Below are 22,297 nucleotides of genomic sequence, written 5' to 3'. Positions count from 1 at the left end.
TTTCTTAAATCAGTCAACATCCTCCATTTTCCAGATTTCTTTCTTACAGCAAATACAGGGGAATTCCAAGGATTTAGAGAAAGTTGTAAGTGTCCTTGGTCAAGTTACTCCTGTAATATATCTACTAAGGCCTGAATTTTATTGCTACCTAAGGGCCACTGTTCTATCCACACTGGTGTATCAGTTTTCTATTGAATGGGAACAAGTGAGAGTGTTGGCAAGCCTTCAACAGCAGCCCTGCCTAAAAAACCAAAGTACTCATTTATAATCCTAACTGTTGTAAAATGTCTCTTCCCCACAGATTGATGGGGATTTTTTCAACTATAAAAGGAGTAAAATCTCCAGTTTTGCCTTCAGCTGCTATTGATCCTCCTACGCTAGACATGTAGGTGTCTGCCTTATATTTTGGCCAGTGACTGGGCCAGTTGGCACCTCTAATGACTGTACGATCTGCACCAGTATCTACCAATCCTTCTAATGGTATGCCATTTATATAGATAGTGAGCATAGAACAGTCATCTGTAACTGCTGCAGTCCAGAATATTCCTGGATTCTGTTGTTTGGAGTCAGAATCTGGGCAACTATCACCAGATTGCTTATTAGGGGTATGTATCAGTAAACCTGATGCTCCTTCATCTCCTGGTTGATAAGTCACACATTGTCTACTTGTATTAGTGATTGGGATATTATCTACAGATTCCCCAGTTTCCCACATCAGTGTATGAATGAAAACTGGTTTTAAGTACTCTCAGGAGGTGAAATGGTCAAGCCTGCAGTGCCTGGAGGCAAGGGATCCATAGGCTGAAGAGGAACAGATTTCACCTCTTCAGGGCATAGCTCAGTAGTCCCAGCTGCATACAACTCTATTCTCCCCAATTGTAATCCATTTCTCCCATCATATATGGCTTCCTGGCTGATTGGTCATATCTGAGTACTGGACTTCTAGGCACTCTCTGGGTGTACCATTGGCTGCCATCATGCCCCAAGTATTTTTGGCCTGGGGCCCTAGGGCTGGGTCCCCCATCCCATTTCCCTGAATCAGTCTACATTCTGATGCCCAATGGAAGCCTCTGTTTTATTTTGGACATGGAGTTTTGAGTCTTGTTCTCCTACCCTGTTTTCTCATTCTGTCCCTATGCCAGCACTGAACTTTAAGATGCCCTGCTTTATCACACGGAAAGCATTGACAAGTCTCTCTGGAAGTCCCTTGCCAAAAGGGACCCTGTCTTCCTATGTTCAGATCTTAGGAAGTCTGCATCATATCCTGGCTATAAAAGGTATTTGTGCCCACTGTGGCACAGCATCTTATGATCTCCTCTAAAGGAACATCCTTGTGTAGTCCTAATATAATTCTTTTACAAACCTCATTAGCATTTTCTTTAGCAAGTTGTCTTATAATTTCTGTTGCTGCATTTTCACCAATAGTTGGTATGATAGCTGTCTGCAGACGTCCACAAAATCAGCAAAAGGTTCATTTGGACCTTGTTCTATTTTTGTGAAGGCTTCCCCTCTATCTTGCCTTTTGGGGAGGAGGTGCCTCATGCTTTGATCATAGCAGAAGCAATTTGCTCATATGCTGCTATGGGGTCATTAATCTGTGCTGAAGTGTCTGCATAAGAACCTATACCTGTTAGGTGATTGGTGTATTAACTCCAGTTTGCCTATTTTGTTGAGCTTGTATCCTACAGAGTTCACTATATTCAGAGAGCCAGAAGAAATTTTGTCCAGGTTCTAAGCATGTTTTTGCTATAGATTTCCAATTAATAGGGGTTAAAATTTCATAAGCCAAATTCGCTAATAAACCTTAACATCAGATGAGGTAGCCCCATAAAGAGTGCAAGCCTTTTTCAGATCTTTGATAATTTCTAGATTAAAAGGAGTGTTATCTTCTTTTTTCTTGACCTGAAGAGTTAAGCTGTTCAATGACAGGATAAGTTTCTATTCTCAAATCAGCTGTATTCTGCTCTTCTTCTTTGGCTTTAAGTAGTCTTTTGCAATCGAGTCATGGAGAGGGATTGCTGGGGGGGAGGTTCCCTTAACAAAGTTTCCTGCTTGTCTATTTTAATATTCACCCTACTTCCTGGTCACAGGGACTTCTTCACTGAAATTACAATTGAGCTTTATGCAGGTACTTAGTCCACATTTGGGTGCCAAATATAATGTATTAGCTCCCTAGAGGGCCTCAGGATCAGTCAGAGTCAGGATCAATCAAAGTCTTTGGCCTTTAGGGGGAGAAGTGAAGGAGGCAGACAAGCTGTCATGTGGCTTGCCAAAGATGTATCCTGGATTCTGGAATCCGGAGTCTCCAGCCTGCCTCTCTCCTCATCTTGCAGCCAAGTGCCTCTGACCTCTCTCCCTCAGCCCTCCAATCCTTGCCTATGATTATCTCACCACCACGCATTCAGCAAGCGCCAATCATGAGGAGAGTTATCACATTACCTTTAAGATCTCTTTGGGATATAAGCTCAGGGAAACACTGCTGGATCAAATGGTATGCACAGTTTGATAACATTTTGAACATAGTTCCAAATTGCTCTCCAGAATGGTTGGATCCATTCACAATTCCACCAACAATGTGTCCCAGTTTTCCCACATCCCCTCCAACATTTATCATTATCTTTTCCTGTCATCTTAGCCTATCTGACAGGTGTGTAGTGGTATCTTAGAGTTGTCTTGATTTGCATTTCTCTGATTAATAATGACTTGGAGCATCTTTTCATATGGCTAGAAATAGTTTCAATTTCTTCATCTGAAAATTGTCTGTTCATATCCTTTGACCATTTATCAATTGGAGAATGGCTTGATTTCTTATAAATTAAAGTCAATTCTCTATATATTTTGGAAATGAGGCCTTTATCTGAACCTTAAACTCTAAAAATGTTTTCCCAGTTTATTGCTTCCCTTCTAATCTTGTCTGCATTAGTTTTGTTTGTTCAAAAACTTTTAAACTTGATATAATCAAAATTCTCTATTTTGTGATTAATAATGATCTCTCGTTCTTCTTGGGTCACAAATTCCTTCCTCCTCTACAGGTCTGAAAGGTAAATGATCCTATGTTCTTCTAATTTATTTATACTCTCATTCTTTATGCCTAGATCATGACCCCATTTTGACCTTATCTTAGTGTATGGTGTTAAGTATGGGAGCCTAGTTTCTGCCATACTAATTTCCAATTTTTGCAGCAGTTTTTGTCAAACAGTGTTCTTATCCCAAAAGTTGGGGTCTGGGTTTGTCAAACACTAGATTGCTATAGTTATTGACTATTTTGTCCTGTGAATGTAACCTTTTTTAGTGATCAACTAGTATGTTTCTTAGCTAATACCAAATGGTTTTGATGAACACTGCTTTATAATACAGTTTTAGATCTGATACAGCTAGGCTGCCTTCATTTGATTTTCTCTTCATTAATTCCTTTGAAATTCTTGACCTTTTGTTCTTCTAGATGAATTTTGTTGTTATTTTTTCTAGGTCAGTAAAATAGTTTCTTGGAAATCTTGATTGGTATAGGACTAAATAAATAGATTAGTTTAAGTAATTATTGTCATCTTTATTATATCTGCTAGACCTATCCAAGAGCACTTAATATTTTTCCAATTGGTTAGATCTGATTTTATTTGTGTGGAAAGTGTTTTGTAGTTTTGCTCATATAGTTCCTGACTTTCCTTTGGCAGATAGATTCCCAAATATTTTAAATGGAATTTCTCTTTGTATCTCTTGCTGTTGGATTTTGTTAGTGATGTATAAAAATGCTGAGGATTTTTGGAGATTTATTTTGTATCCTGCAACTTTGCTAAAGTTGTGGATTATTTCTAATAGCTTTTTAGTAGAATCTCTGGGGTTCTCTAAGTATACATATCATCTGCAAAGAGTGATAATTTGGTTTCCTCATTACCTACTCTAATTCCTTTAATCTCTTTTTCATCTCTTATTGCCAAAGCTAGCATTTCTAATACAATATTGAATAATAATGGTGATAGTGGGCAACCTTATTTCATTCCTGATCTTATTGGGAATGGTTCCAGTTTATCCCCATTACATATGATGCTTACTGATGGTTTTAAATAGATGCTACTGAGCATTTTATTTTTATTTATTTATTTATTTTTTATTTAATAGCCTTTTATTTACAGGTTATATGTATGGGTAACTTTACAGCATTAACAATTGCCAAACCTCTTGTTCCAATTTTTCACCTCTTACTCCCTACCCCCTCCCCCAGATGGCAGGATGACCAGTAGATGTTAAATATATTAAAATATAAATTAGATACACAGTAAGTATACATGACCAAACTGTTATTTTGCTGTACAAAAAGAATCAGACTCTGAAATATTGTACAATTAGCTTGTGAAGGAAATCAAAAATGCAGGTGGGCATAAATATAGGGATTGGGAATTCAATGTAATGGTTTTTAGTCATCTCCCAGAGTTCTTTCTCTGGGCGTAGCTGGTTCAGTTCATTACTGCTCCATTGGAACTGATTTGGTTGATCTCGTTGCTGAGGATAGCCTGGTCCATTAGAACTGGTCATCATATAGTATTGTTATTGAAGTATATAATGATCTCCTGGTCCTGCTGCTACTGACTATTTTAAGGAAAAGTCCATTTATTCCTATACTCTCTAGTGTTTTTAATAGGAATGGGTGTTGGATTTTATCAAATGCTTTTTCTGCATCTATTGAGATAATCATGTTTTTTGTTAATTTGGTTATTGATATAGTCAATTATGCTAATGGTATCCTAATATTCAACAAGCCCAACATTCCTGGTATAAATCCTACTTGCTCATGGTGTATTATCCTGGGGATGATTTTCTGTAATCTTTTTGCTGATATTTTATTTAAGATTTTTGCATCAATATTCATTTGGGAGATTGGCCTATAATTTTTTTTCTCTGTTTTCAACCTACCTGGTTTAGGTATCAGTACCATGTCTGTGTCATAAAAGGAATTTGGTAGGAATCCTTCATTCCCTATTTTTAAAAATAGTTTATATAACATTGGAGCTAATTGTTCTGTAAATGTTTGGTAGAATTCACATGTAAATCCATCTGGTCCTGAGGATTTTTTCTTAGGGAGTTGATTTATAGCTTGTTCTATTTCTTTTTCTAAAATGGGACTGTTTAAACAATTTACTTCTTCCTCTGTTAATCTGAGCAACCTATATTTTTGAAGGCATTCATCCATTTCATTATGTTATCAAATTTATTGGATAAAGTTGAGCAAAATAACTCCTAATTATTGCTATGATTTCCTCTTCATTGGTGGAAAGTTCCCCCTTTTCATTTTTAAGACTAACAATTTGATTTTCCTTTTTCTAATAAAATTTATCAAAGATTTATCTATTTTGTTGTTTTTTTTTTTCATAAAATTAACTCTTAGTTGTATTTATTAATTAAATAGTTTTTTTAGTTTCAATTTTATTAATCTCTCCTTTTATTTTAAGAATTTAAAATTTGGTGTTTGATTGGGGGTTTTAAATTTAATTAGCTCTTTTTTGAGTTTTTTTAGATGCAAGCCTAATTCATTGATCTTTCTCTTTCTCAATTTTATGCATATACTTGACCTTGTTGTTCCTCAACGAGAAGATGCATTTCTAGAATTCTGTTATTTTTATTAGTTCTCCCTTCTTTATTTAATAAAGACTTCCTTCAGGTATTACCCAAAAGTCTTCCTTCTGTAAGCTTTCCTGGTTTCCCAAGGTTATCTCCCAGTTATCCTATCTGTAGAATTTGTGCATAATTGCTTGAAAGTTATCTCTCATTAGACTGGACTCCTTGAGAGCAGGATCCATGTTGGGTTTTTTGGTGGTAGTAGTGGTGAGACATAGAGAGGTCTTTGTTTCTCCAGTGAATTGCATAGTGCCTGATGGGGCTTATTATTATTGTTTTATTAGAATGCTTGTTGCTTGCTTGATAGAAAAGCTAGAAAAGCTTCCTGTAAGACTTGAGGTCAAACCCCACATTCTGAAGAATGCCATTTCTTTCTAAGTCCTCCCATCTGATAGTTGCCTTTCTTTGTAAGATTACCTTAAATGTTCTGTTTAATAATCTTGGTTTACCTTAAATGCTCTATTAAATTATGTTGAAAATACCTGTTTGTTACCTCTCCCTCTCCCCTTTTACACCTCAATTTGATTGTAAACTTCTTGTGGGCAAGAATAGCAGTTAGCACAATACTGAGTACAAAAGGTCCTTAGATAAATGTTTAGTGAGATTGAAATCTTGCCTTTATCCTAGAAATCCTGGCTCAGATATCATATCCTTTGGTGAAAAATACTAACTCATATTTATTTAGTTCTTCAAAGTTTACAGAGAACTTTCTCCCGAACATTCCCAGAGGAAGGGAGCATTTATCTCCACTGTGCTCTTAGAACAATTTTTTGTTCATATCTTGTGACAGAGGAACTTGAGATTGGAGGATATTTTTCTGTTTCTGAAGAAAAATCATTATGATTTACATTGAATGGTTTCTTTTTTTATGAAAAGCAAATAGATCATATAGCTTGTTGTCCCAAGGGGCAAGTTTAGGCTTAAAGGATGAACAGGGTCAAGAAGGGTTTGCATTAAGAGTGGGATTGTAGGGAGAGGGGGATAACCTTTTGAAGTTTATATCATCAAATTTGATCTTGACCTTTTTATGAAATACTTTTCCCATCACAGACTGTCATATCTTACTTCATGTGGTGTTTTTTGTGTTTAGTGTAACGTCACATAACTTAAGGAATGCAGACTGTGACACTTCTCTCAAGCTCTCGTCAGATGCTGTCACTCAAATAACAACTGAAAGTCCAGAAAAAACCACATTGTCATCAGAGATTTTTATTAATTCTCAGTCTCACAGCATTCTTAAGAAGCCATCTCATTACCCAACTGGTAAGGAAGCTTGATTTTATTATATGTGTGCGTTTAAATGTGAAATCTGTTGGGATGCATATCTAATCAGTAGACCAACTTATATTTTTTGTGTCATCCTGGAGATTTGTGATGACCAGGGCAGGAGAAACTTTTAAGTTTATCTTTCCATTTTTGTGGCTTTTAAAAGTTGGCAATAAAATCAAGTTTCAATAAAAATAGGATCTATTGTGCTTTTTTGAATCTTAAGTTTTTTTACATAATCAAGAGAATATGATTTGTTCATTCTGTTAGTGTTCATCATCCCTCAACATGAGATCGTAGATCACTGAATGCCAGGATTGGTGATTACCTTGTATTTTAAAAGTCATCTGGTCATTCTTATGCTTGGTCTTTCAGTGATTCATTTGACAAACACTTATGAAGTTCCTACTTGGTATGTCACTGTGCTAAGGAGAGAGACAAAAAATTCAAGCCTTTTGTATCCTGCAGGAACTTAGATTATGGGGATACCATGTGTACAAAAATTAATAGGACCTTCAAGAAGGAGAGAAGGCTCATGCCTTCTTGCCTGTGAATTATCATTAGAGCCATGCTATGGTCTCGTTGCATACACTATGCATCCCTTCATTGTCTTCTGGGCTCTGGGAATTCTCATTCCTGAGAGATTATACAGCATCAGTAGGAACATGTTGTTTCTGCTGGGGGTATGGGGCGGGAAGCATTTTGTGAATTGTTGGAGGTATTGAGCCGCTTTCTAGAGACCGTCCTGCCGTTCTTTTTCTCCTTTTCATTCTGTCTTGTTTCTTTGGTGGCTACTGAATTCTGTCAGTGGATTTAGAGCTGTTCGATGGCCTGCACTCAGTCATTGGGAACGTGGCAGGATGTGCGCCCGGGTGTCCTCCAGGGCCACTGAACATTCTTAGCTGTAGCTTGGATTAGGGCATAGATGGCAGGCTCATCCAAGTGGCAGAGAGTGAACACACAGGGAGAAGTTGCTATTATCCAGAGACTCGAGGTGAGAGCTGTGGACTGAGGCTGTGAGCTGTACGTTCAGCAGGGATAGTCCCCAAAAGTCAGCTTTGTAATTTGTCGGCAGGAGTGGGCAGGAGAGCAAGCAGAAGACAATCTTATGAAAATCAAGGGATTGTTTGAGTGAGCCGCACGATTAGTCTGAACCAGCGGCGGGATGTGGATCCCCCAAAAGCTAGTGGCCCTTTGGGCCTATCTGTCAGGAGATGGGGTGGTGGTCTTCCTAGTTGGAAAGAGTCTCGGAGAGGCTCCCTGTCAGGCCCCCAACATGCAGATGATGAAGCTCCTCCGCAGATTCCAGAGTGGGAATCCCAGCGCCGTCTTCCACGTGGGCAGTGGCAGGCCAAGGACTCCCGAGTGCTCATTCATACATTGGTTTCCTTAAATAAACTTGTTTGTAAAATTTTGGGGAGCAGTATGGTATAAGATTGTGAGAAGTATTCACTTATCAGAAAGGGAAACATGATAGAAGGGAAGTTTGGGGGGCTATAGTTTATCCTTATGTCATGAGAGAGATGAGAATTATTTAGACAGAAAGACAGACTGTAACGACCAAAGCTTATACACAAACACATGCCTCTTGAACAGCGAACATGGAGATGGGAAGTCTAAGAAATGATTGGTCCCAGTTGCCGAGGTTAGGAAGTTGAGACCAGCAATGGCCATAAATTGAGAACAATTTAAATACCAGGTGCAGGGGCCTTTGTTCTGACATCCTCAGCATAGTAGGCTTAATGATGCCTGATGGCTGTAACACTAGAAAACATATGCAGCCCCTTTGGCCTGGTTGGAGAGCTTTGCTGTAAAGAGAAATTGTTGGATGTGGTAGTGACACTGTCAGCACTCTCAAGACTGCCAGCACTATCACTACGGACAGAGACTGCCCTGTCATGGGCCTAATGGGACAAACTTCCCTCTGCATTGTTTGATTTCAGGTAAAAGTCATAAATAACCTTTTTTGGAACAGCCAGGTGTGCAGTAGAGTTTTACAGAAGTGAAAGAGTGTTCTTAGCTAGGCTCACGAATTACCAGGTGGGAATCTTTCCTGCTTAGAAAGGAAATTGCACAGTGAGGAAACTGAGTCAAGAGGCATTACATGATATCTGTAATGCTAATTTCTCAGTCTTTACAGCCATCTCCATCCATCTGGAGTGTTTTTAGGGGGTACTCCCTTCGAACCACTTTTGGCATTTTCCCTTGAATTGTGGAATGCTGGCTTAACAATAATTCAAGATTATTCCTGGAATCAATACTTAGAAAATGAAATTATTGAACAAAGATATTCCACATCTCAGACACAACTGTTGTATTATTTAGTGTTTAGAGTAGGGCAGAGTCATTTCTCACTCATGACAAATTACAATTAGTTAGAAACAGTTCTCCTTAGTACTTATTAAGTATGTACAAGGCTCTTCCAAAAGCCTTTGTTCCCCTCAGTTTAATACATCTTGGAACTTAAGGCAGCCATTAGAAATTAGAAAAATAATCATATTTTATGAGTTTTCACATGATGTAAAGGCATGTATGAGAGCCCATTGGCTGCTCTTAGTCTGGACAGCTTAATTTCTAATGAATTTCTAAAAGAAAACAAGTGCAGAATCAGTTCTTATAAACTGGGGTCTCTTGATCCACAGCTCAGCGATGTCATTCTAACATATACCAATCAAAGTATATAGTCTGTCTATCCATGGAGTTTATAGTGAGTAGTCAGACAGTTCCTCATAGAAATCATTACTGTAAGCAAATTTTCTTTCAGTTGGAGGCAGTGAGTACTTGGCATGATGGGCCCAGAGTCAGGAAGGCCTGGGTGATCCCAGTGCTGCCTTTTCACCAATACAGTGGGTATTGCCATAGCCTCTTCCGCCCAGGGCTGTTGTAAGGATCAGCCGAGCTCACATTTGTGAAAGTGCCTAGTGTAGTTCTTGCCACATAGTAGGCATTGAATAAATTTCCTTCTTTCCCCCTCCTGTAAGCTGCCACCTCTCCCTCTCTCACCCCTATCTGTTTGTTCATGGAGGTTTATTTTTGTTTGGATGATTAATATATACCTAGGGGCAACCTAGGGGCAAGGGGAGACTTAATTCCACTGTGAACCAAATTATTATTTCAGAGTTTTTAAGGCTCTTATTCACATATATTCTTGTAATTTCTTTCACAGAGCTATTAAGATTTTATAACTTGACAAGACTGAAAATCCAGGTGATTGACAGGTTCTCACAGAATCTTATAGTTAATGAGACTTTCCAGTGGCTTTTGTAATTTCCCAAATACAAATCATTACTGTAATTTCCCAAATACAAATAAATGCCATTATTATTTTTTTTAAAAACCAAAATTTGCCCTCGTGAATACTTGACAGTCTAACCAGAAGAGAATTGTTTTATAAATTAAGATCTCTGACAAATGATGGCTGAAATTCATAATTCAGTGTTTTCATTTAACTCAATATTCATTTCAAATGAGGAACTAACTTCTTAATGTTATAAATACATTACTCTTTAAGTATCATTCCTCAAATGAATAACACTCTATGCAATGGTTTCCCAAAATTACAGTGTAAAAAATTATAACTTTAACTTTAAACAATATCATAGATTTAAGATATAAACACAAAATTTTTTTTCCAGGTTAATTATCTTGATCCATGTATATACAACATTGAACCTTGTCAATGTTATATGGAAAACCTTTTCGATTTGTTTACTAGTTCGGGCCTTCTATACTAGTTCAATTCAGAGATCAGTATAGAATAGCAGTTACCATTCAGAAAACTGATGAACTCTACTTGAATAATAATTTTTCCACTTAATTTATCAAACCTGATATAAATCCAAATTTTAAATCTTACAACATGATTCCAATTACTTTTTCATATCCATAAGAATTTCAAAATCTATGGAATAAAGCTTAGAAATAATGAGAAATCTCAAAAACAAACTCCAGATAGAACTCATAACTTTACAGTCATGGAAATCTTCTATTTTCTTCTTTTAAAGAGGCCTAAAATTTCCTTAAATATTCTGGAATTCTCATTCTGGATATTTTTATAGTTGGCAAAAAATTGAGGATCTTCTATTGTGTTTGTTTGGGTGAAGAATCAGTAGTTCTGTGTTCTTCCCACTTTGGGCATCAAATTGAGTTGCATTTTAAAGCTCACCTGTTTCTGTGACCTCTACATACTTCATTGTCTAGTTGTTTTCCCCAGGAAAGGGAGAAAGTGAGAGAGGGATCTGGTGATGTTTATACACACACACACACACACACACACACACACACACACACGTATGTAATCAAACCACATACATAATAATTTAGAAATACACATTAATTCAATTTCACTTGTAAATTTAGTCTTCAATTAGTATGCAATACCTTAAATTTCTGCAAAAGGGGAAGGGTCTTTTTTCTTTAATTTTTTTCTGTATTTCCAACTTGGCCAGATGATATCCTTGGAATGTTTTGAAACTGAGCAGAGAAGTGATTTTTTTTTCACCCCTTTTTCTTTGAGTCATCAGACTTTTGGGTAAAGATCAATTGAATTTTGAGAACACAGTACAAACAATACTGCCAGCATATACTCGTTTCCCATAAAGCAAAGCCTTGTCATAGAGCCCCTTTCACCAGTCACCTGTGCTTGCCTTTGTAGATTTCCGTTAACTCTTTACTTTATATTTCAGTAGTTTCTCCTCAATTCTGGTCAGAATGCTTGTCTCAGTCTTGGAGGGTAAATTATTCTTGCTGGTAAGGCTTTTATCTTTATGTATGGCAAGTACATTCTAAAATTTCATTTTCTTTGAGTAGTTGCTGCCAACTTTCTTTTTTGTTGTTTTGCAGGATTTTCACTGTCTTCCTGGGAGTTTTTGTTTTGGGTTTTCTTGTAGATAATGACAAGTAGATTCTTGCTCTTTGCACTTTGCCCTCTGGTTGAATGGATTGGGGCAGCTTTCATTGGTGATTTCTTGAAGTGTGCCATCCAAGTTTTTTTGTATTTTCAGAAAGTTAGATTCTTTCCCCAAATCCTACTTTACATGTCAGTTGTTTTTGATGGTAGGGACTTTTTTTTTTTTTTTTCCAGATTTTTAAAAAAAATCTTTTGATTCTGTTATTTTATTGTTGTCACACAGAATCATTGATTTCTGTTTGGTCCATTCCAATTTTTAGGCAGGTCTCTTACTTTGGTAAGGTAACACCTTTTGTTCTAAACAGTTTATTCTTCCTTGAATTCTTTATGCTGGGATACTTTTAAAATTTTTTGTTCCTTTTTTATAGGTACTGTTATAGTTTGTTGCCAGTTAGATGGCAAAGTGGAGAGAGTGCTAACCTGACAGGAAGGAGCAAGGTTTGATTCAGCCCTGAACCCTTAGGAGCTCTGTGACTCCAGACAAGTCACCTCCTCTCTGCTGTTGTCAGTAGTCTCATCTATAAATTGGGAGGAAAAATAGTACTGACTATACAAGGTTATTGGGAAGATCCCATGAAGTGTTTTGTAGACTTTAAAGTGCTATGTAAATAAATGCTAGCTATTATTTTTATTAGCATCATTAGCAGCAGTGGAGATAGTACAGATAGCAGCGGGAGTGCAGATGACAGAGGTAGTGCAGGTGACAGAGGTAGTGTAGGTGACAGGTAGTGCAGGTGACAGAGATAATGTAGGTGACAGGTAGTGTAGGTGACAGAGGTAGTGCAGGTGACAGGTAGTGTAGATGACAGGTAGCTCAGGTGACAGGTAGTGCAGGTGGCATTGACAGGTAGTGCAGGTGACAATGGTAGTGTAGGTGACAATGGTAGTACATGTTACAGAGGTAGTGTAGGTGACAGTAGTGCAGGTGACAGAGGTAGTAACAACGGCGGTGCAGGCAACAGGTAGTGCAGGTGACAGAGGTAGTGCAGATGGCAGCGGTAGTATAGGTGGTGGTGGCAGCCCAGCTGTTTTTCCTGCCAGGGCTTTGCTGGTACTTGGGGGAGTTGCTCTGTTCTGTGTTTTCTGTCTCCCAGGCCTCTCTGGACCTAGACCTTCTTTGGCACTTCCCTGGGTTTGTGTGCAGGGGTGGCCGTCAGACCTTGTTTGGTCCCGGTTCTGATCCACTGGCTTCCCTGAGCCCCCCGGCGTAGTCTGTGCCTTACCCAGAGGGAAGGCCTGCCTGGAGAGGGTGGCTCTGTGGCTCTGGCCTTCATGGCTGGAGGCTTCTGTCCGCTCCTAGAATTAGCTGCAGGCCTCTGGCTTGTGTGTGACCTTTTCTAGAGTGCTGGGTCTGGGATCAGGAAGGGTCAAGGTCAGATCTCTCCTTGGACACTGGCTGGGCGCCCCACTTCTGTGTGCCCCACTGTCCTTGGTGTGACCCTGAAATAGGGCTCATAACAGAACCTCCCTCCCATGGTTGTGGTGAGGGTCCAGTTTGCCCCCACAGTGCCGGGCACACCATGGAAATGTTTATGCCCTTCTCCCCTTCTCATGAGGTCAGGTTTTGTCTGGGAAAGCACGCTGACAGGAGTTTCTCTTTGTCTTTCTCGGTTGTCATTCTGTCTGATTCTTCTTAAGATCTTGCTGGGAATATTTGTGGAGGAACCATGGCCTGTCTTGTAGCCATTTAACTGGCAGTGCAGATCTGTGGGTCTTTGTGCAAGAGACAAAACTCAGTGGGCTGGCCCAAGTTGTTCAGTCCTGCAGTGGAATTTCTTTCCAGAGAGGTCTCATGTTTGGGCCTGGCAGATGGCAACAAGTTGGAGCAAGTTTTACTTACTGTTTAGGCTAAAATTTGTTGTAAATAGCATCATTTAAAATTGTCCTGTAGGAGAAAACTCTAGTTCAAATGAAGGCCATTGAATACCATAGGATTAGTGTTGAACAGGACATGATGACCCAGCTTGATTATTTTGGGGAAATTGTACTAGCTTTATTGTTGACAAATGTTTCCCTGAAATAAAAATCCAGTTTGTTTTCTTAATATTTTTATTTTTGCCTCTTAATTTTTTCACATCACTTTTATTTTCCAGGTAGCTCCCAGTCAAACCATCCTTTGTAAGAAAGGACATTTATGCTGACTAAGCCCATTATGGGAAATTATTGAGGGTGCCTTATTTCTCTCCTGTGGTTCTTTATCTCTTTACTGGGATAAAAGTAGAGGGACATCTTTTGCACATTTATTATTATTTAGATGATGTATGGTTTTTAGTTATTAAATATTCCAAAAAATTAAAGTTGAGGTTGAAAGAAAAGGTGAATATCGATATAAATAAACTGCAACAATTTCCTGGTTCTCCATATGAATCCTCCATTTTATTTATAAAGGATATCATTATCAGAAAAATGTGTAACCACAAAGTAGATTAGCTAGCCAAATAGTGGGAGAGACATGTAAATGGAAAGCAGCATGCAATTTTAGGTTAATTAGAGGAAACTTTAGTCACAGCAAGTTGGTTGACCCTGATTCTCTGTGACTGATTGAAAGAAGCAATTCCCATTGTTCAAGGGCATGTACCCATATTAAATGAGAATACATATATTGATATGTTGAAAGAGATTCTTTTTTAATTCCTGAATTTATTTTTGAGTTTTTTTCCCATGGGGAACTTAATTAGTTGTACCAGTTATTTTATCAATTTGCTTAATTTTTTTTAATGAATTAGCAATTTCTATCCTTTCTCTATTTTGTTCATTTCATTTTTTTATTTTCATTTTCTATATTTAAAAAAAAATTCATTCATTGGATCAAAAAATTTTATGCTATCCACAATTGGTCTAAATATTTGTACCATTTCCATTTTTTGAATGGAGTTTATTTATTTATTTTTTAACTTTTTTACTTTGTCAATTGATATTATCCTGGAATAGCTATGCATATATAGGTCCAAATATTTTTTTTCTCCCTGCTTCTGCCAAATTTACAGTCAAATTTTCCTACTATGTTGATAATACTGAATTTTTTTCAGCTTTTATTTTCTAAAAATTTCTCAAGTCTTGTGTTTAAATTTGGTTAGATGTCTAATCTTTATGTCCTATTCTCTCTGTTTTTTGACCAAGATAAGCCAGATTTATTGAGAACTATAAAATGTTAAAAGTTTGAGAATGAAGGCCCTCTTTTCTATCTCCTTTTTCATTAAGACACTTAATATTTTTATAAGCTTTAGATGTAAAATTCCTTATGATTTTCTCTAGTTTTGTAAGGAAGCAAAATCCCATGGGATTTTCTTAGGTAGTACATGATTTATAAAAATCCTTTTTATATATATAAAAAACATGATTTATAAAAACAACTTGTCATTTTTATCAAGTTTCTATTTCTTTAGAAACAAGTTGATGATCAATGGATACAGTACAAGAAATTCTGAATGATAAATTGCATAATGACATTTGAAAGAACGTTCCAAAATCATCAGTGCAAATGCCAAATAATAATAAAAGAAATTGTACACTGCTCTGCAGATAATAAAAGTAATAAAAGAACCAGACCCATTGTTAATAGAACTAGAAAATCAATAAATGGCTATGTAGCACCAAATAACAGAAATGGAAGACATGACAGAATAGCAGACATGAGAATAATTGACTTCTTAGAAGACTTTTAAAAAGGAAAAAAAGTTAAACATCATTTTCAGTATTTAATCAGGAAACTTTTCTGTATGGATAGTCTTTATACCCTTTAGGTAGAGGTAATTAATATTTAAGCTATTAGTATGAGAAATACTAGTTGATTCACCAAAAATATGTAATTGGATGTCTAGAATTATAAAGAAAGTTTTTTCCTAAACATTAAGGAAAATATTTTAAAAGAGAAATTAAAATTTAAAATGTCAATTTGATCAATACTGGGCTTACTATCTTTGTGATCCTAGACATGTTACTTAAGCTTCAGTTTCCTCATCTGAAAACTGAAGATAATAATTAGCCAACTAATATAAAGATTAAAGGAAGTAATACTTGTGGAAATTTTCAAGTTTTTGAGGTAATGGTTGTTATTGTTGCTTCAGGAACAATTTGGAAATGATGTCAAACAAAGCTGGACATATATAAGCAAAAACACATTTTAAAAGTAGTATTTCCTCTCATTTCCCTTTCCTATAATCCCATATTTGGCAAACATATTTATGCTTTTGGAAAATAGAATTTTCATTGGAAAATTAGAAAATGAAATGGAAGAAGTTATCAACAAAGTTCTTTAAGCTATCAGAGGATCATAAATTTAGAGCAGGAAGGAATATGACATTATCTGTTACAATGTTCATATTTATAGAGAAGAAAACTGAGGTCCAAAGTAACATGGCAATTAGTTCTTGGGGCAGGGTATGATTTGGATGGGGATTCACAGACTAAATCCTGAATTAAATTCTATAATCTTTTTCAGTTCTTGTAAATCATTTCATAAATCCAAAAAGATGAAATAAGTATTTAACAAGAAAATAACATTTTGCCTTTTAGTAATTACAATGAAAATTTAAAATATGCATGTTTACATATACATATATGTGTATACTTGCATATTCATGCATATGCATGCTTGTGTAGATGTAAAAATAATTTTTTTTATTATAATAGAAACAGTCAAGTACGAATTTCATTTAAAATGTGTTGTCAACAACAGTGGCAAATTAAAATTAAAATACATTTAGATCACCTTCAAAATTGCTAATAAAAGCTAACAGATGAGAAACAATATCATTAAAAACATAAGAGAAAAAAGAAAGAAGTTTAAGTTCCAAAGAGAAGACTTGTTAAACTCAGGGAAGTATAAGAATTAATACTTTAACAAATAAATGATATTTTTCATTGACTATTTTAATAATTGAAAAATATACAGAAGATTTAAAATGTTTCACTTCCTCTAGTTCAGTAATAATCAGAGGAAAATTTTAGTAGGCATATCAAATATATTAGTAAATGTAAATGGGCTGAATCTTCCCATTCAAAAACAAGAATTGTAGAATAGTTCAGAGAGTTCAAAATAGTTCAAAACAGTAAAACATATTATTTTTCTTATAGGAAACATATTTAATATAAAAGATCTAAATTAACAGATTGATCTATGGGATGCTGCTGCATTTTTAAAAAAAAGTTAGAAATGAGTAGTTTTTAGTGTCCAATAGAGTAAAATTCAAATTAGAAAACATTTAAGGAGATAGACAAGGCTTTTAGTTAGTAGTTAGTATAAAAAGGAATAACTAATTTTTGATAAATTCTAAATTTATATGTCCCAGATAACTTGGCAGTTAAATTTATTGAAGGAAGGTTATCAGCAGTACAAGCAACAGTCAAAAGCACCATTATAGTAGAGTATCTCAACATTCTATTAACAGAATATGACAAAACATATAAAAATTCATAGTAATTAAATCACAATTTTTTCCTGGTTACTTAATATGTTAGAATTAGAATTTTGCACACACTGGAAAGAAAGAGTACAATAAGAGAAGCAGGGAATGCATATTCTTAGCAGGTACACTTAGAACTTTCACAGTAATTTAAAGCATAATATATTATAGAGAAGCCTATATAAATTCAAAAAGGCAGAAATTACACAAGCTATCTTTTTTGACTTTTTATAAGTGTTTTAGATGATTTATTATATTATTTTCTTTATTACTGATAGATATTTAAAGTTAATTACATTTTTATTTTTGTGTAATTTTGTCACTATGCCATCAATTCCATTATATTATATTGATGACTTTATGTGCCTTCAATTATTACATTATGGTTTGCCTTTCTAACCTAGGTATTAAAGGAAGCAATTTTAATTTCTTTGTAATTGTATGATAACTTCAGAGTTATAAAGTCCTAGTCTGAGCTTTTCTTATTGTACTTTTGTTGGTCCAGTTATCTTATTTACCAGTTGGACTCCACTCTTCTCATCCCAACTCTGTTCCCCCCAATTTGGGCTCTAATATTCAGTGGTTTTTGTGATATAGACATGTTTGAGGATATTATCCATTACTTAATGATAATGGGGTGAGAAAATGTTGAAAATCTGAAATGCCAAAAAACCTTCTACTTTGCTAGTTACAAATGGTATATTAAAATCTCTATATATCCATCATAATTGGGGAATAGACTGATCTGGTTGGTTACTTAAGTATTTGGATTACTAGGAAGTTACCATATATACTATATGGGTATTGTAACTTATCAGTAATTTAATTTAAAACACACACACACACACACACACACACACACACACACACACAGTATAATCTGAATGCTAAGTGCACATCCTAATATTGTTTGATGACTAAAGAAACATTCCAGAGTCTTGTGTTTCTTCACGGTCATCATTAACATAAGCAGCAGTTATCATGGTGTCATTGATTGTGTACATGGAAGAATTAAAAGTGTTTTTCAGGGACAGAAACTCAAGTCTTCAGGAAAGTATGGAAGAACTGAAATCAAATAACTTCTCTTGGACTGAATACCACTTATAGAGGGTTCATAAAAAAGATTTATTTTTAGAATACTATCAAATGGGACTTAATTGTACTTCCCCTTGTTTAGCATTGTTATCTGTAGAAGGCATTCTTATCAGATTTGTAAATAGTACAGACCTGGAAGAGATAATCAGTAACCATTAATGAATTAAACATGAATGATAAATAAGTAAATAAAATGAATAATAATAATAAATAGTTGGATGACAGAATCATGTAAAAACATTTTAATGGGTTAAAACATGGTGCTCTTTTTATAAAAAGAAATTTAACACATCAGTAATATTTATGTTGAAATAAAAGTGTGCCCTTATTGATTGTGAGGTGCTTTTTGCTAATGTAAATTTTACTGCACTGAATTTTTAAAGCTCTTTACTTAAAGAAGTAAAGTTAATATGTTTGAATAATTTTCTTTTACATATTTCTACTTGAAAAAAATCAGTACTTTTCATTTCTTCTTTTGAGTATTACCCATTCATATTCCTTAGCCATTTTTCTTTGTGAAATGGATATTATTGCTAAAATTCATTTCAATTTCTGGATTTAGTTTGACTTTTATTAATTTTATTAATTACATTTTTAGCAAAGATTTTTCTTCTGATGGGTTTCCTTTTTACTTTTGATTCTTTTTGTTGTATAAATACCCTTCAATTTTATATAATCTTGTCCATCTGTTTTGTCTGCTTTAATTTATCTGTTTAATAGTAAAAGTTTTCCATTTCTCCATAAATGTCATAGATATACCATTTAATTATTTTCTAATTTATAGATGAACTATAAATATTTCTATCATTTTCTGTACTTTCCTTGGATGTTTTCTTTTCAATACCATATAGCTGTGAGTCATAGAACACAACAAATTCCAAAGAACTGAAAATGGAAACCACGTGGAGGGCAATGGAGAAGCACATAGTGGGTGTGAGCTGGTACTGACAGTTGAGAAACTTCAAAGAGAAATAAAAAGAGAGGATGTTATCAGAAAAGTGTATGATAGAAAAAGGAGATAGACTGACTGACCATTTGATGAGGGGAGAAGACAAAGGGTGGCTCACCTGAATGTTCCACTTGGATTCTTACAGGGTCTAAAGTTGGATGTTAAGTGGACCTCCTGTAATGAGCTTAAGGAGGACACTTGAAAAGAATGTCAAGGGTGGATGGGTTAGACTATGCATTATTGGAAAGAACAGCTAACCTGATGAGATCACAAATCCATTTTAGTATTTTAAATCTATTCCTTTGGAATTATTGTGGAATATGATGTGAAATATAAATCTAATCCCATTTTCTATCTTAATGCTCTTCATTTCTAACAGCTTTTATTGAATAATTGATGCCTTCTCTGTTTTATGGTATTGGATATATTGATTGCTAGTTTGTTAGGTATTTTTGCTTCTAGTTCTGAATTATCAGATGTGTTCTGTTAATCTTTTATTTTTTCCTTAGTATGATATAGTTTGGTTGTATGTGATTTTTATAATTATGATGGTGCCAATTTATGTATCAGTGTAAGGTATATAAAATTTTTTCTAATAATTATTTGAGCCAGAGTCCCTGTGTTATTATTTCCTGTTTGACAGATAAAGAAATTAATCTTTAGAGAGTTTAATTGCCTTGCCTCCTCTTAAAGGCTCTTGAGTGAGAATCACCATATTTCAGACACTTGAAAAACATGAGAACATGAGCATCTAATATTTTTCATCCTTGTGATCAGAACAAAACCTGTCTCTTTGTGTCTTGTCCAATTCTTACTTTATTAATTTTTTTTTTTTTTTGAGGCATTTGGGGTCAAGTGACTTGAACAGGGTTCCACAGCTATTAAGTGGGTAAGGTCAGATCTGAAGTTGGGTCCTCCTGACCCTGAAGCTTGCACCCAGCTTGCCCATTTTATATTTTGGTTTTCATCATTGCCCTATGATGCTTTCCATCCCTACAGCTCAGTTTTCACTGCTGCCCTACAAGCCTCCTGGGAGTGCTGAAATGTACTATGTTCCACACTTAACGGAACCCCTCCAGTATCCTGTCGCCAAATCAGACACCACTCTTGAAAGCACCCACTCAGGTAACATGTGAATCTTTGATTTGTGTTAGTGTCTTATGATAAAGTCTGAAAATTGAAAGTACTTCAGGATTTTTTGTTCACTATTCCTTGTGGAAAGCTCATTTAAAAAAAAAAAAAAACCCTCACTTTAAATAACTGAATGATCTAGATAATTGTTAGTGGGTCATGTCAGTCTTCGGGTTCTGTTTAGAAATTAAGTACATTTTGTTTCATCCATTTAGTCTTTTTTTTTTATAGCTTTTTATTGATAGAACATATGCATGGGTAATTTTTCAACATTGACTCTTGCAAACACTTCTATTCCAATTTTCCCCTTGCTTCCCTCCATCCCCTCCTCTAGATGGCAGGCAGTCTCATACACGGTAAATTATATCTTAAATACAATATATGTGTACATGTTTATACAGTTCTCTTGTTGCACAAGAAAAAAATTGGAGTTAGAAAGGTAAAAATAACCTGGGAAGAAAACAAAAATGCAAGCAAACAACAACAGAAAGAGTGTAAATGGTATGTGGTGGTCCACATTCATTTCCCCCAGTGTTTCTTTGTTGGGTGTAACTGATCACTGATCAATTGGAATTGAATTGTCATTCACTTATTCTTGTGGGTCCTGTTTTGTTTTAGTTTACAAACCTTTAGAACTTTTTATTTTTTTTTATTTTTTAAATTAGATCTTGTTTTTACTAGACATTGAAATAACCTCTGTTGACTGGGTTCTGTCTTCTAAGTAATCTAACTCTCATGTTGTGAACATGCCACTCAATTTCTGCCCCACTTGAAAAAGTGCCCATGTGGATATATAAGTAAGTGTGCACAAACTATGAGGGAATTTTTTGTAGGTAGGACGGTTGAGGCAATAGCAGCTGGTGAGGGTGGGGGTGCTGTGGTTTAGGAAAAACTGCCTTCAGGTTTTGGAGGAACTTAGTGAGGTAAGAAATGATGTTTCTTCCCAGGCCAGAGCATAGATAGAGGAGGGCCATGTGTCAGTAGTGAGCAATAAGAAGACTGTTGTAATTGGACTCTAGTTATGCAGATCAGTCAAGCAGTAAGTGAGCAGCATGCTAAATGCTTTACTGTTTGCTTAGGCACTGAGAAAGAAGGCAAAATTAGTGTGTGTCCTCAAAGAGCTTGTGTTCTAAAGGGAGACCCAACGGGGTCCACAGATGGGTACCTCATGGGACACATAGAGCAGGGACCTGAGAGGGAGGCCCAGTTCCCCGGAAGGCATGGAAAGGCCATCTGCCAAACCTGCATAGTGGGACAGTGGGTGTGGAAAGGAAGTCCAGGAAACAGGGCCAGGTTAAAGGCATGGGTTGGATTTATATACTTTAAAAGAAAATTAGGTGATATTGAAATCCAAAGTTTCATAACTGAATTCTTTTTTATGTTCAACTTAGAATCTAAAATCATATTTTTCTTTTTCCTCTCTTGTTTTGTTCCTTAAATATATTCACAAATATATATATTTATAAAACCATATGCAAATGTATACATTTAGAATTTGTGTGTATATATATATATATATATATATTTATAAATATATATGTTTGTGTATATATATGCATGCATATGTGTATGTGTGTGTATTAACAAGACAAGGCCAGAAAAGGACCACAGCCAAAACTTGAAAAGTAAGTTGTTAGGTCAGCTATCTTGCATGGACTGTGAGAGTATGAATCCTTACATCACAGTTCCTTCAGAAAGCTTTATTTTCACTAGATGGGAGTATTTCCCATCCTCTTCTTATTGTTATTTTAATTACTATATATCTGGTTCCTTTCTTGCTATTTTGAGATAGTAGATTCTCAGATTCTGCAGGGAATCACTTCCTCATTTTGTTTTATCATTTATCTGCTCATCTTCCCCCTCCCTCTTTATCTCATTTGGGAAATCTGTTGGTAAGAAATATTGGTGTGTGGAACTCCATGTTAGAAGAAA

General features: G+C 35.6%; 1 protein-coding gene across 11 annotated transcripts in view; it reads left to right on the top strand.

Annotated features, from left to right (window-relative positions):
- Positions 1 to 22,297, top strand: part of ALMS1 (ALMS1 centrosome and basal body associated protein) — a 106,492-nt gene that overhangs the window by 56,680 nt on the left and 27,515 nt on the right. For all 11 annotated transcript variants that reach the window (XR_004231543.1, XM_031949693.1, XM_031949692.1 and 8 more), the window contains 2 exons: positions 6,701 to 6,873; positions 20,234 to 20,359. Coding sequence is in view for 10 of the 11 variants with exons in the window: in XM_031949693.1 (XP_031805553.1) it covers positions 6,701 to 6,873; positions 20,234 to 20,359 (299 nt within the window). In the remaining variant the exon portion in view is untranslated. The remainder of the gene's footprint in view (positions 1 to 6,700; positions 6,874 to 20,233; positions 20,360 to 22,297) is intronic.

This window comes from Sarcophilus harrisii, chromosome 2 (assembly GCF_902635505.1).
Source record: "Sarcophilus harrisii chromosome 2, mSarHar1.11, whole genome shotgun sequence".
Taxonomy (NCBI): domain Eukaryota; kingdom Metazoa; phylum Chordata; class Mammalia; order Dasyuromorphia; family Dasyuridae; genus Sarcophilus; species Sarcophilus harrisii.
The sequence above is the reverse complement of the archived record's forward strand: the minus strand, read 5'-3'. Positions and strand labels throughout refer to the sequence as shown.